The sequence below is a fragment of the Apis dorsata genome, unplaced genomic scaffold, assembly GCF_000469605.1.
Source record: "Apis dorsata unplaced genomic scaffold, Apis dorsata 1.3 scaffold_982, whole genome shotgun sequence".
Lineage (NCBI taxonomy): Eukaryota > Metazoa > Arthropoda > Insecta > Hymenoptera > Apidae > Apis > Apis dorsata.
In genome coordinates this window covers 21,667-35,436 of record NW_006264085.1, presented here as the reverse complement: position 1 = coordinate 35,436, position 13,770 = coordinate 21,667, and the positions used below count along the sequence as shown (strand labels likewise).

The following is a 13,770-nucleotide window of genomic DNA, read 5'->3' as shown; positions in this document are numbered from 1 at the left end:
ATTTAAATAAAATTATATTTACCAAATTTAATATTTTCAGAATATGCATTTTTTATTTTTAAATCATATGGTAAAACAACTAATCTTCTTAATTGTCGTTTATTTATAACCTCATTTACTACATCTTGTTCTGTTATTATGTTAACACCAATATTCTAAAATTGATATTTATTATTAGAATTATTATATATATTATATAGTATTATAAAATTATACAAAATTAATATTGTATAATATAAGTAATAAATCATATTGACTTTATATTTTAAGAAATATTTCACCTGTAAAGATACATTTCGAATGAAGGCACTTGTATCAACAATCAAATATTGTATTTTTTGAGATTCATTCATATTTAGTAATTTTTATAATATATATTATAAATATATATTCACGTGTTTTGAAAATTTAATAATTACTAAGATTAATGAAGGTTTTTATGAATATCGTATATATTGTATATGTCTATGACTATATAACTAAACCTAGTTATAATACACTTATTATGCTAAGATTTTTATGAAAACTACCTTAATGTTACATAAAAACTGCTAAGATTGTTTAATTTTTAATATATTTAATATAACAAAATGCAATTTTATTATTGTTAATAACCTCTATTGTTAGGTGTATTTTTAATAGTGTATTTTTAAATATTTTAAAATAGAAAATATTTATTCTATAAGTTTTATATGAAATTTTAAAATAATAATTACATTATTTATCAACTTTAAAATGAATAAAAATTGAATTTGTATATATTATTTAAGTTATTAAGTGTTTAAGTTTAAAACTTTTTAAAAATTTGAAATGAAAGTTTTTTATTAGAAAATTTTTTAAGTAAAAAATATATTTATTTTTATTTTACAAATAATTACTTGGTATTTTTAAAATATATTTGAAGAAACAAATTTATTAATAAAGGAAATTTCCCTAATTAGCAATATGGAATTAGAAATAAAATATATATGTTTACAAGAAGAATTCTTATCAATTGCTCAATACTACATTAATAAAAATATATTAAATATACTTAAAAAATATTATGCAAAATATATAAATTCAAATCGTAAATTAAGTCAGATAAATGATTTAAAAACATTATTGAAAGTATTAGAAAAGCGTGATTGTCTTAATTGTTATAATATAGAACCACTTATATATATTTCAAATAATTTTTTAAATAATTTTCAAATACAATGTAAAGTAAGAGATTATAAAATTTATGTTCAAAGCATACAATATTGTTTATCCTTTAATATATATCAAGAATCAAAAGGTAAATTTTATCATTTTTATTTTTATATTATGGAATTATTTTAATAATACTTTTAATTATAATAAATAATTATAATAAAATAATATATTTAATATATATAATTTTTAACAGAAAATAAAGATGACAATAAATTATCAAATATAAATAAAAATAGTACATCACAAATAAAAATCTCTAATGAATTTGAAAATCAATCAACATTAGAATACAAAAATGTCAAAAGTAATCTTTTCACACAAGAAATGGAATTACAACAAACGGAGTTACAACAAACATGTAAAAATAAATTTATTCTTTTTAATATATAATAATAACCATGAAATTAATATGAAAAAATCTTATTTTTTAAGTATTATCACATTTAAGTAAAAGAATTGGTCGTTCTTGGAGAGATACTGTGAGATATTTAAATATACCTGAATATCAAATTGATGCAATTCAGAACAAACATCCTTTTGATTTGAAAGAACAAAGTTATGAAGTAAGAAAATACAATTAAAATGGATTTATTTCAAATACAATTCTTTACATATAAGTAACATAAATAATTTGTAGGCTTTGAAATTATATATAACCCAATATAGTGACAATAATTGGAAAATAAATTTAATACATGCTTTAGAAAAAGCAAGACGTAAGGATCTTAAGGAACTTTCTGAGAAATTAATATTAGAATCAAATAGTTAATAATTTAAAGGAAATTAAAAATAAAAAATAATAAAAAATAAATATTAATTTTTTCAATATATTTATAAGAAAAACTTAAATATAATCATTTTCCAAATAATTATGAAAACATTAAATATTATTATGCTATCTTAAAGTGAGATAGGTTGCTGTATTTTGTTATTGATTGAAATGATTTAAAACTGATAAACCTAATTTATAGGTTTCTTAAAAACACATTATTTAGCAGTCTTTGTGATTTATAAGGAATGAAAACAATATATATAAAAAAATTGCTCAATTAAATATCATAATAGAAATTGCAATTGATATATTTTAGCTATATTTTAGAAAATACAGCAGCCTAATGTGTATACTTTATAATCTATTTTTAAATTATGTATGATATTGATATAAATTTTTATATCTATTGTATACATTTGTACTTGTATACACTTATTGTTGAATAATTTTTATTAAGAAAATATTTAATTTTAATAAAAATATGTAGGTTTTGATCATTTGTTATTGAATTTTTGTTTCATTTATTTTGTTTAGTAATCTAAATTTTGCGTAATATCCATATTAATAATGTATGCATATTGTTATTTGAAAAATTTTTAATGAATAGTGATAATAACATTAATAAGATTTAAACAACATAAGCATTTTTTGTTTGACTTCCTACTTTGACCATAACATCTTTATGTATTTGATAGCCTATAGTAACTTTGGATGCAATTTTTAATCTTTCTCTTAATTTACGTCTGTAAAAGAAAAATGAAATAATTAAATTTTTCATCAATCACTTACTTAAATGTATATTATATATATATATATTAATTACATATTAATTATTATATTTACCCAATTTCCATAACACTATCTTCACTATTAGCATTTGCAGTCCATACACCAATTTTATCTCCTTTTTGCCTTACATTTACAACAGCCCCACAAATATCATCTGAATATCCATTAAATGCTTCACCAATCATACATAAAAGAGTTTCTAACCAAAAGTGATCTAAATCTGTATTTCTTTGTTTTTTATCTAAATTTATAAGCCATCTTCCACCACATTTATTGGCATTATCTTCCCACATGGGTCGGATTCCTTGTTTGAACATGCTATAGTCACAACCTTGTTTTAATTCTGATGCTGCCTTTATATGATTATATAAACTGTTATTAAAATATAAATATTATTAGTGAAAAGAATATAATAATAATAAAATTAAAAAATTATTAAATTTCAAGATAAGATTAAATTTACCTCCAGAAATCTTCAGCTGTATCAAAACTTGTAACTTTTCTTTGACTTTCTTCCCATGATTTATTTCTATCTGGTTCATAATACCAAAGAGTCCATGTATGTTGAAGTGGATGTTTGATTAAAACTTCTGGGGGGAATTCATCGAAGTTTACTACTTCTTGCTCCTTCCTTTCAACTTCCTACACATGATTATGTTCATAATTCCAAAGTTAGCTTTTTTAACCTTAATGATTTATTTATGAATGTTTTACTTTCTATTGTTTTCTATCGATTTCGTTTATTTTATATAAATAAAGTATAAACAACTAAATTTTATATATTAGTGAATCAAATTAATTAAAATAATATTACAGATTATTTTAATATTAGTAATATAATATGTCTTTTTTTAAGCTCGTTAGACAGTTTTCACCATGCTTGGGAACAAATGGGAGGGGTAAAGAGTTTTATTGAAGTGATCACGTTGTTTAAAAAAAAAAAATATTTATATTTTTTTCCGATATTCAATCAAATCATAAATGGATTTGAAAAATATATATCATGATATTTTTACAATATATGTAATATTATAAAAAATATTAGAAAAAAGTACCTCAATTTCTTCTGTATTACTCGTAGCCATGTCACACAAACTATACGCACAATATGCTCGTTCAGTGAACTAACAGTAAGGGCATCTGTCGGCAAAATTTTTACACAAAATTTTCTTTTCCAAAGACAGAAATGTGAAATTGCATCGGCGCACCGGGAAATTACCGCAATAAAATTTAAGCAAAGTAATTAGGAAAGAATAAAACAATCATTAGTTTTACTATATTATTATGTCATTATAAAAAAAGAAAGGAAGAAAAAAAACAATTGCGATACACTGTTTTATATCTAATCTTTTTTTATTCTTTTTTCGTTTTAGCAAAACCAATATTATTTTATCATAATAATTTTTTTAACGAAATTATTTTAAATAACATAATAATAATTGATTTTGTTTTATTTTGCCCTTTTTTTTACTTACTACAATTGTTTGTTTTTCTGATATTTTCTTGTGTTAACATATATCTAAAATATAATTGAAATCGTAAAAATCTTAATAAATTTATTTATTAAGATAAATTAATTTATTTATATATTTTTATAACAATGATTTTATTATATTTGTTATATTTTTATTTAATGAAAAAAAAAAATATATATATATATATACATATATAAATATATATGTATATATAAATGTATATATATATAAATATATATATGTATATTTATATTATACATATAATGATATTTATTTTTTGTTTTAAAATGTAAAATAGTCAATTCATAAATTATATAATTTAAAAAATACAAAAATTATATAATATAAAATAAATTAATATAAGTTAAAATATAATTTTTTTAAAATTATAAAAAATAATATATTTAGAGAAAATAAAAATTATTTATGTAATTATTATAATAAATAATATCAAATATATTGTTTAATCAATATAAAAAATTTAAAATAAGGGTTGGTATTCCTGTGATATATTTTAACAATCAGTAGTTTGATATTGGTTTTCGCTGATTCGTATAATGTTGTATTTACATTATAATTTAAAGAACATAATTTTTATCTAAAGATTATCAATAATTTTATCTCCATTATGAAACGTTCGGTAAAAATTTATTTTTCTATTCCCTATATAAGTTAATGATATATGATAATTTATATTTATTTCATTTATGGTATTTTTAGAAAAGGTTAGTTTGACAGCGCGCGATTGTATAAAATATTTTTGTATATTTAATAAATCAATCGAATATTGATAACATTAAATTAATAATATTAAGTTATAAATTTTTTTATGGTAATAAAATTTTTATATATCTTGTTACTTTTAATTCATAATTGTTTATTTTTCAGATAACTGAAGAAAATAGGGAAACAAAACGATCTTTTGCTAAACAAGAATGTATTAATTTTGGATATGAAGGTTCCTATCCTTCTTATACTTCTTCTTCTTCATCTCCTTCAACTGTCACACAACCTTTACCAGGACAACCACCATTACCTCCTATGCCTCCTCCTTCTAGTAGTGTTCCACCACCTCCTCATGTATTTGGACCAGTGCCTTCTCAAGTTACATCAATACAAGCATGGACACCTCCTACACCATGGCAATGGATAACACCTCAAACATCTCCTTTACCTCCTCCACCTCCACGTGATATGACTACAAATTCATTTCAAAGAGAAATGCCTCTTAGAGGTAATTACATACGGCGAGAAAGATTTACACACACTAAAAGTAATATATATATTCAAAGAAATAACTTTCATCGTAAAAACAGAAGACTTGCAAGATTTGGACATACTCAAACACAATTTGATCAAGCAACATATTTTGGTGCAACATTGAGTAATAGTCTTGGTTTGGAATGGCAGAGAAATAATTATAGTACATCTACAGGTGATACAATTATGAATCATATGCCTGTTCCTCTTCCTAATCATCCTTTACCTCCTATACCTCCAGGGATTTTAACAAATAGACATGGAAAAGAAACTTCAGATCAAGAAATTAAAATCATTCCAGTAAGATATAATAAAAGCTAGATAAATATATTTATTTTATTTTATTATTGATTATTATTTTTATTATTTTTATTTTATTATTATTGATTATTTATTTTAGGAAGAAGTTGTAGGTAAAAAACTTAAACAAAGAAAACCAATGTCTCAAAGTTATCCTAGTCGACCATGGAATAGAGAAGATGCAGAAAGAGCTTTAAAAATTGAAAATGAATACAATAAAACAGTTAAAGCTCAAAGTTTAATAATTAAATTTCCAGATCCTGATTTAAATAAGGATATTGTTAGAGAATTTCATCCTGGTATTCAAAATATTCATTTTCAAAGTCCTAGTGGTCCTAGATATTGTTTTATACAAATGGCAGAAAGTGTTGATATTGATGAAGCTATAAAGGAATTAGAAAAAATACCTTTTGGAATAGGTCATTTAACAGTTGAAAGAAAATCTCTAAGAGATGAAGATAATCCGATGCCTGAGGAAATAGATCCTTATACATTATATATAGGAAATTTACCAGAATCTGTTAATGTTAATGAAGTAAAGAATAAGTTTCCAACAGCTGCTCGAGTAGATGTAGGATATGCACAGAAAATGAGAAATACTCGGTGAGATATTTATTTTGTAAAATAAATATATATCATTTTTATATATTTTCATTCAATAATTCATTTATTTTATTTTGTAGATATGCTTTTATAAGATATAATAGTGTAGATGAATCTATATCTGCTTATAAACAAGCACATGATTTAATGTGGGATACTAGAAGTATTATCGTAAGATTTAGAAGACAACGTGGCAATACTTGTCTTCCTGGAGAACCAAAACCTAATATTAAAAAAACTAAAGAAGAACCAAATAGTAATTCTCAAATAAAAAAGTGTCAGAAAGTTAATCATATTGAAAAGAGTGTGACAAAATTAGAAACTGATACAGAAAACAAGGTACAAGATAATTGTAATAAAATGCAAAATAAAACATCACAGATTCAAGAACAGAATACAAATTTGCAATCATCTTCTTCTTCTTCAACACCAACTTCAATCACATCAGCTAAATCAGGACAACAGCAGCAACCATGGGTACAAGTATATTGCAGAAATATTATATATTAAAAAAAACATTTCAAATAGAAAAAAAATAAATAAAAATAAAAAATCTTTTTTTTTAGACTGCTCAATCACCTCAAATACCTTCTGCATCTGAAGCTCCTCCATCTTGTTCAACTGAAAGAGAACCAGTTACAGAAACGATAATGCTTACAGAAATTAAAGAAGAGCCAGAAGATTATGAAGAAATGGAAATGTCATGTAATATTGATGACATAGATGATGATGTAGATGATGATGATGATGATGATGATGAAGAAATAGAAGAAGAAGATGATTCAGATGATAATGATGAAGATAATGAAGACGATTATGAAGAAGATGATGAAGAAGAAATAGATGAAACTGGAAATAACAAACAAGAAGAAATAGCAGAAGATAATGAACCATCAGATGTACGTAAAATATATTTAGTTGCTAATATTGAAATTAAATATATTTATAATATAATTATAATATATATATTAAAAATAAAATACAGAATTTTAAATAAAATTCATTTTTTATGATTTTTGTTTCAGCATCTTGATCACATGTTTAATCAATTAGAGAATATGGTTGGTAATATCAGTTTTTAATATATTCATGTAATTTTTAATATCAATTACTAAATTTCCATATTAATCTTTAATTTAAAAAAATAATTAATCTTTGATTTAAAAAAAAAAAGAAAAAATGCCATACACAATATGTAAATAATTCTAGTTTAAAAATTGAATAATAAGTATAATGAGTGAAATTGCATTTATTTATAAAAATAATATTACTAGTTATGTATTATGTACTTTTACATCAAATGTGTTTTTATCTTATAAATTTTTACGCTTAAATATGGATATATCTCTATGTAAACAATTGTGAATATAATTAAATTTATTTTCTGTATTTTCAGTTAAAGCTATTTTTTAAAAACATTTTTAATTTTTAAAAATTTGTTAATAAAAACAATATTCATTAAAATTTATTTTCTAATATAAGATTTTATATTTTTTTTTATTAATTTTTTCTTTTGTGTGATTTTTTATTCGAAATACTATATAAAATGTTGAATAATGTTTTTTCTAATAATTTATGTTATGATTCATATATTTGCGATTCGTATTTTGAAATAAAAATTTTGAAATATACTAATAATTATATAAATATATTATTAAATAAATAATATATGCTTTAATGTAAAATAACCAAATTACAATTTGTATTAAAGAAAAAAAATTGTTTTACTATATTTGAATTATATGAATTAATTCAATCAACTTTAAATCAAGATTTTGTTAAAAAATTATAAAATTTTTAAATTGAATATATTTCCGGTACATATCAAATGCCATCTATTTCCTAGTAGTAATAAAGGCGGTAATAAAGCGCGGGTATCGTTACGGTTGTAGTAATTCTATTAATTGTCAATATTTGTTATATTTATCAATTGTGTAAAGAAAAAATCTAAAAAATTAAGAAAAATGTTCGAAGCGCGTTTAGTACAAAGTGCGATTTTGAAGAAAGTATTAGATGCAATAAAAGATCTTTTAACTGAAGCCACGTTCGAATGTTCCGATTCTGGTATCCAAGTACAAGCAATGGATAATGCTCATGTTTCCTTAGTTTCTCTTAATCTTAGAAGCGATGGTTTTGATAAATATAGATGCGATAGAAATTTGTCAATGGGCATGACTATTGCATGGTAAGATGATAATTTTAATATAATATATATCAAGGTTATGTTTTTTTTACAGTAAGTAAATATTTTCATATATAAGTATTATATTTGTATTTCTATTTTCTTAATGAGTTTTTATATATATAATAATATATATAATAAAATGATACATTTATTGTAAATAAAATAAACTATTTTTAGCATGTCCAAAATTCTACGATGTGCTGGTTCAGAAGATACAGTGACATTACGAGCAGTGGATAATCCAGAAAATATTACATTTATATTTGAATCACCAAATAAAGAAAAACTTGCAGAATATGAAATGAAACTTATAAATATGGATCAAGAACATCTTGGTATTCCTGTAAGATTCTACACATTATATATAGAATTTTTTTTTTTTTAAATAATGTAATGAAAATATAATATATTATCATAGGAAACTTCATATTCATGTGTTGTAAAAATGCCATCTCAAGAATTTTCACGTATTTGTAGAGATTTAAGTCAATTTGGAGAATCAATAACATTTTCATGTTCTAAGGAAGGTATAAAATTTAGTGCTTCTGGAGATTATGGACAAGGTATATCAATTTCTTTTGTTATAAAAAAAAATAGTAGAGTATGTATAGACATTTTAATTATACTTACATTAGTTATATAATATTTATTGTATTTGGATAGCATCTTGTAGTCAACACTTTTCAAGCACAACTGTTATATAGTTACTGCTTGAAATAATATGCTAGAATGTATTTGCTTGATTGACCTTCATTGCTATGAAGAATACATCATATATATGTTTATATACATGTCTGTTTACATTTGTGTATTTAAAGGAAAAAATTTTTTTCTGTACTAAAAATCATTAAAATACAAATGAATTATAAAAAGTATATATTGCAAAATGTAAAAATATATCTATACAATTAATATTATAAATTATGATTGTATGTAAATTACTCTTTTTTTTAGCTACTGTTAAATTAGCACAAACAGCAGATGCAGATAATGAAGAAGAAGCAGTAATTGTCAATATGCAAGAACCAGTAAAATTAACATTTTCATGTCGTTATCTTAATTGTTTTATAAAGGCTGGACCCTTATGTGCACAAGTACAATTATCAATGTCTAATGATGTGCCCCTTGTATGTGAATACAAAATTGGGGATATTGGACACATTAGATATTATCTGGCACCAAAAATTGATGATGATGAAGAAAATTAATTTTTTTTTAAAATTGGAATTTTTTATCTTTTTTATCTTGAATACTTTTTTATATAAGTTATCAATATAGCATTGCTTTAACTTCGTGTACTTTGATTTTTTTACTGTTATATTTATCATATTAAAAATTATTATTAAATATTTTCAAAATCTTAATATAAATAGTGAATGATTATTTAGATAAAAAAAGATATATTTTGATATTCATTATTGAGGAACGATAAAAGGATAATTAGAAATACTTTGAAGGTAATATATTTAAATTTTACATTTAAAAGTCATTTGGCTCGTCACAGTGTTAGCGCAACGTGGAATTGACACTAAGATTCATCATTGACACAATCATGGTAATATGGTGTCATTCTTATAAGATTTATAATTGTTACCGTTTCATAAACTGTGACAATATTTTGATAATATTGCATTTTTTTTATATAAGAAGAACTCAATATATTTCCAAAACATTTGATAAATTTTGAATTATGTGTTATTTCTTATATCCTAGCCTAATTGAAATTTAAATTTTTCACTTATTTTTAATTGTCTTATTTCTTATATCTTTTATGTATAAGCTAGTTTAATATAAAAATACATAATTAACTTACGAGCTGGGGGAATAAGTGGGCTATCATGGATGGAATAGCCTAAAAGTATACAGTAAAATCTTACATAATTTGGATCTCATATAATTACTAAATAATTATATATTATATATCAATAGATGTTGATTTATACTATAAATTATTTTACACGCCCATACTGCGAAGACCTGTTTATCATTAATTCTTATTTTTATGCATTTAAATCAAATCAATAAAATATTTTCCACATCTTGTTCTACGTTCAAAAGTAAATTTAAATAGCAATAAAACAAGATATTTTGGCAATAGTAATCAGCCTCTTTAGTTTTAAAGCCCTGATATTGCTTTTTTCTTTTTAATATAATAGCTTCACATTTAAAATTAAAACAATTATTTTTATACATAATGAAATAATACGCATTCATGTTAATACATAATCAAATTTAATGTAAAAGGAAAATATGAAATTATCCATTTAAAATTAATGAAACTGTTAATACTTATTCATTTTCAAAGAAGATACCACATACATCGATACTATCGGTAATTATTTGGACCAATTTGATAATTTGCTTATGCGAGATTATCAATGCATATACTGTTTTTTCAGTCTATAAATATAATTTTAAAAAGTGTGAGATGTTATGTGGTATTTGCTCTGTAAATATTAACAAAAAAAAACATGTACAATTAAAAAATTATGTAAGAGCTTAAGCATTCGTGTTGCCATTACTCCCATATAAACTGGGATGTACATATTTGTCATGCAATGTCCTTAAATGCCTTAATAAATTACTTTTTACGTTAAAGCCTTTTTTACAATAGGAACAAAGAAAAGGCTTTTCCCCCGTATGCGTTCTTTGATGAATTACCATCGACGCATGACTTGGAAATTCTTTTTGACAAATGTTGCACAATTTTTGATGACTATGAACTCTTTTTGGTTTAGGAGGCGCTGAGTTATTCATTAGAGCTAATTGCTCTTCTGTATGTTCGGTTTGTATATGACGTACCCATTCTTGAGGTGTTGAATACATATTACCACAAAGATCACATTTTAAAGGTGGAAAATCTTTGCTATCATCATCTACATCACCCTAAAAAATACGTAATAATAATTTTTTTTAATTTAATATATAAAATTAACTAATATTATATTATATTTATTCTTACCTTCCTCTTTTTTCTTCGATTTTCGGTCATATCAGCATGTGTAAATTCAATATGTCTTACCCAATCTGATGGTCGATTAAATGTTTGACTGCACATATCGCACGTTAATGGGCTGTATTCTTCTTCTTCATCTGCACTATGTACGATTTCCTGTAATGAATTGTAATACACATTTTTTGTTAAAAAGAATCTTTAAAATAAATTAAAATATTATATACCGGTTTTATATCAATCTCGTGATCTATCGTTAATGATTCTGATGGGTCAATAGTTTCTTCCCAAATTGGTTCATCTTTTACTAAAAGTTCTAAATTCAATTCGGTCTAAAACACATAAGATAAAAATATTTTATTATATTTGATAAATTATATTATATAAGATCATCTTACATTTTCGCCATCTTCACTTTTAGATTTATTAGATTCTACATCACTATTAGTTGTTTTCCTTTTTTTACCATTGTTTTCCACATTTTCCTTATTCTTATTTTGTTCATTATTCTTATTTTCCTCCAAAACCTTTTTAGATTCTGGTTCGCTAGTTTTCTCTTCAATTTTCTCAATACTTTTTCTTTCTGACATAGGTTTTTGAGGTTGAATATTATTTTGTATTGGTGTATTCTGTTGTGTATTTTCAACAATTTTTTCTGTGCTCGGTTGAATCAATTTGATTTTTTGAATTTGACCAGTTAAAGGTGGCTGCTCTCGTTTTTCTCTATCCATTTTCTGGTTATTCGATTGTATATTTTCTTTTTTACTTCCAGTATTAGATCTCCATAAACCACGTACACGTAATATATCGCCTGCTTTTAATACACCTTCTAATTGATCATTCGTTACCGTAGCTTCACCACTGTACATATATTGAATCAGTATCTTTAATGTACGATAACCAATTTCTGTTGGTAATACCTGCAATATAATGAATAGAATATTGTCTTGTATATTTTTTCATTAACAAAAGCCAATAAAAATATACAAACCACAATTATTGGAGCGTTTGTGTTTGCACCGAAATGACATGTTTGAAAAATATGACTAAGATACGAAGAGCAAGCGGCAAGAACAAATCGATGAGCCGCCACGTGCCGACCACAGGATGTTGCTAACAAGACATCTGCGAAGGATTCTGAATGGAGTAATGTCGCGACAGAGCTGTGCAGATGAGCACCATAGCTGTGCCATTTAAGTTGATAATTCTCTGAAGCAGCGATGGCCATTTTTTCTGTATCGTTGACAAACAGAGAAAAAAAGGCGATTTATTATAATCTTTCTCGGAGATATCTAATATATCTAATACATTCTATTGTTGTATTTATTAAGCCTGTTGCGTCGCTGTGTTTCATTTACATTTGTATGATTTTTATATCATGTTTTAATAAGGATTTTATAAAATGATGTGTATTAAAATATATAATTATTTAAAAATACAGAAAAATAATGATCTATTTTATCTAGATTATATAATTGTGATATATTGAAATATAATATATAAAAATTCATGTAAATATATAATATATTATTGTTTTCATCGTTTAAATAATAAAAAAATAATTGACATTTCATATTTAACAAATATATTATAAATGAATGAATATTAGACCAATTCATAATAATCTTCGAAAATATATGAATCTTATATGAATTTCTTTTCTTTCGATTAAATTGAGATTGTGGCGTCGAATGTTTTTTAATGTATCTGTTTTCGTTTCCAAAATCACAAAACAAAAACATCACCCAAAATCCTTTTGATTAGTTATGAATGTAGCTTGATTTATTTGATTTGATATAATATTAACGAATTTAAAAGAAACATCGATAGTAATAAAATAATTACGCACTCTCTTTGGCACCCCACATTCACACCCTATCTGAATTTTTGTTAAAGTTCGTTCAACGATCGTGCACGTTGTACACAATGTTTTAAAAAAAAATAATCTTCATACATAGAACGAAACGTCATTGACGCACTTTAAAATTAACGATCTTAGATCATTTCGATAATGAAGATCATTGGTTATTTAGTGTACCAATGATTGCATGATATTGCCGCTTGTCGCACGAACGTCGAACCACTGAGAACAAAAATCTGTAAAGCGTTTTACAGCGCGTCATTATACTGTCAACGTGGTTACCTGACGACATCGGCCAGAACTTCGTTACGCGTCACTTGGCTTCACTTCTCTCGCTCGTTTCTTATTTTAATTGTAAACGATAATCCTCAAGAT

At 23.7% G+C, this 13,770-nt stretch overlaps 6 protein-coding genes across 12 annotated transcripts in view; 3 read left to right on the top strand and 3 right to left on the bottom strand.

Annotated features, from left to right (window-relative positions):
• The window catches only part of LOC102676800 (RNA-binding protein NOB1), a 2,226-nt gene extending 1,775 nt beyond the window's left edge, over positions 1-451 (bottom strand). Inside the window, exons 1-2 of the mRNA XM_031514358.1 lie at positions 282-451; positions 23-155 (exon numbers count right to left, since the gene is read on the bottom strand). Of these exons, the coding sequence (XP_031370218.1) occupies positions 23-155; positions 282-353 (205 nt within the window). The 5' untranslated portion in view covers positions 354-451. The remainder of the gene's footprint in view (positions 1-22; positions 156-281) is intronic.
• A 470-nt stretch (positions 452-921) lies between these two features.
• LOC116186596 lies at positions 922-2,008 on the top strand. The gene is made up of 4 exons (XM_031514360.1): positions 922-1,279; positions 1,391-1,555; positions 1,630-1,760; positions 1,835-2,008. The coding sequence occupies exons 1-4, from the start codon at positions 946-948 to the stop codon at positions 1,964-1,966; spliced, it is 762 nt and encodes a 253-aa protein (XP_031370220.1). The 5' UTR covers positions 922-945; the 3' UTR covers positions 1,967-2,008.
• A 459-nt stretch (positions 2,009-2,467) lies between these two features.
• Positions 2,468-9,344, bottom strand: LOC102674461 (eukaryotic translation initiation factor 4E-1A-like). Of its 2 annotated transcripts, XM_006623983.2 has the most exons (5): positions 9,212-9,249; positions 3,814-3,898; positions 3,222-3,400; positions 2,813-3,130; positions 2,468-2,712 (listed from the first exon to the last, which is right to left on the bottom strand). In XM_006623983.2, exons 2-5 carry the CDS (start codon positions 3,841-3,843, stop codon positions 2,598-2,600), a joined length of 642 nt encoding a protein of 213 aa, XP_006624046.1. In that variant the 5' UTR covers positions 3,844-3,898; positions 9,212-9,249; the 3' UTR covers positions 2,468-2,597. The 2 variants fall into 2 exon arrangements, with proteins under 2 accessions (XP_006624046.1, XP_031370221.1); XM_031514361.1 differs by lacking the exon at positions 3,814-3,898 and having other exon boundaries at positions 9,212-9,344.
• Positions 3,940-7,780, top strand: LOC102673174 (reticulocyte-binding protein 2-like). Of its 5 annotated transcripts, none has more exons than XM_031514356.1 (6): positions 3,940-3,997; positions 5,122-5,793; positions 5,894-6,396; positions 6,477-6,879; positions 6,963-7,295; positions 7,422-7,780. In XM_031514356.1, exons 2-6 carry the CDS (start codon positions 5,275-5,277, stop codon positions 7,476-7,478), a joined length of 1,815 nt encoding a protein of 604 aa, XP_031370216.1. In that variant the 5' UTR covers positions 3,940-3,997; positions 5,122-5,274; the 3' UTR covers positions 7,479-7,780. The 5 variants fall into 5 exon arrangements, with proteins under 5 accessions (XP_031370216.1, XP_031370215.1, XP_006624036.1 ...); XM_031514355.1 differs by lacking the exon at positions 3,940-3,997 and adding an exon at positions 4,747-4,873 and having other exon boundaries at positions 6,477-6,873; XM_006623973.2 differs by lacking the exon at positions 3,940-3,997 and adding an exon at positions 4,747-4,873.
• On the top strand, positions 8,199-10,269 carry LOC102673487 (proliferating cell nuclear antigen). The gene is made up of 4 exons (XM_006623974.2): positions 8,199-8,581; positions 8,759-8,924; positions 9,000-9,144; positions 9,536-10,269. Exons 1-4 carry the CDS (start codon positions 8,361-8,363, stop codon positions 9,787-9,789), a joined length of 786 nt encoding a protein of 261 aa, XP_006624037.1. The 5' UTR covers positions 8,199-8,360; the 3' UTR covers positions 9,790-10,269.
• Positions 10,029-13,770, bottom strand: part of LOC102673626 (zinc finger protein 271-like) — a 4,156-nt gene continuing 414 nt past the window's right edge. The window contains exons 2-7 of one of the 2 annotated variants that reach the window (XM_006623976.2): positions 13,678-13,770; positions 12,526-12,767; positions 11,933-12,454; positions 11,762-11,866; positions 11,544-11,693; positions 10,029-11,467 (exon numbers count right to left, since the gene is read on the bottom strand). In XM_006623976.2, the coding sequence (XP_006624039.1) occupies positions 11,081-11,467; positions 11,544-11,693; positions 11,762-11,866; positions 11,933-12,454; positions 12,526-12,767; positions 13,678-13,687 (1,416 nt within the window). In that variant the 5' untranslated portion in view covers positions 13,688-13,770 and the 3' untranslated portion in view covers positions 10,029-11,080. Of the gene's footprint in view, positions 11,468-11,543; positions 11,694-11,761; positions 11,867-11,932; positions 12,455-12,525; positions 12,768-13,383; positions 13,637-13,677 lie in introns of those variants that run through there. The other variant, XM_006623975.2, reaches the window with a different exon arrangement.

Bases quoted from the DNA above. Each gene is read 5' to 3' on its own strand.
- LOC102673174 (XM_006623971.2), top strand. The intron at 6,397-6,476 runs GTGAGATATTTA...TTTATTTTGTAG, and splicing joins CAGAAAATGAGAAATACTCG to ATATGCTTTTATAAGATATA. The intron at 6,880-6,962 runs GTATATTGCAGA...CTTTTTTTTTAG, and splicing joins AGCAGCAACCATGGGTACAA to ACTGCTCAATCACCTCAAAT.
- LOC116186596 (XM_031514360.1), top strand. From the start codon at position 946: ATGGAATTAGAAATAAAATATATATGTTTACAAGAAGAATTCTTATCA. The intron at 1,280-1,390 runs GTAAATTTTATC...AATTTTTAACAG, and splicing joins TATATATCAAGAATCAAAAG to AAAATAAAGATGACAATAAA. The intron at 1,556-1,629 runs GTAAAAATAAAT...TTATTTTTTAAG, and splicing joins AACGGAGTTACAACAAACAT to TATTATCACATTTAAGTAAA.
- LOC102674461 (XM_031514361.1), bottom strand. From the start codon at position 9,247: ATGCTATCCAAATACAATAAATATTATATAACTAAT. The intron at 3,401-9,211 runs GTAAGTATAATT...AATCATGTGTAG, and splicing joins ATAAATATTATATAACTAAT to GAAGTTGAAAGGAAGGAGCA. The intron at 3,131-3,221 runs GTAAATTTAATC...TTTTAATAACAG, and splicing joins ACAGCTGAAGATTTCTGGAG to TTTATATAATCATATAAAGG.
- LOC102673487 (XM_006623974.2), top strand. From the start codon at position 8,361: ATGTTCGAAGCGCGTTTAGTACAAAGTGCGATTTTGAAGAAAGTATTA. The intron at 8,582-8,758 runs GTAAGATGATAA...AACTATTTTTAG, and splicing joins ATGGGCATGACTATTGCATG to CATGTCCAAAATTCTACGAT. The intron at 8,925-8,999 runs GTAAGATTCTAC...ATATTATCATAG, and splicing joins AAGAACATCTTGGTATTCCT to GAAACTTCATATTCATGTGT.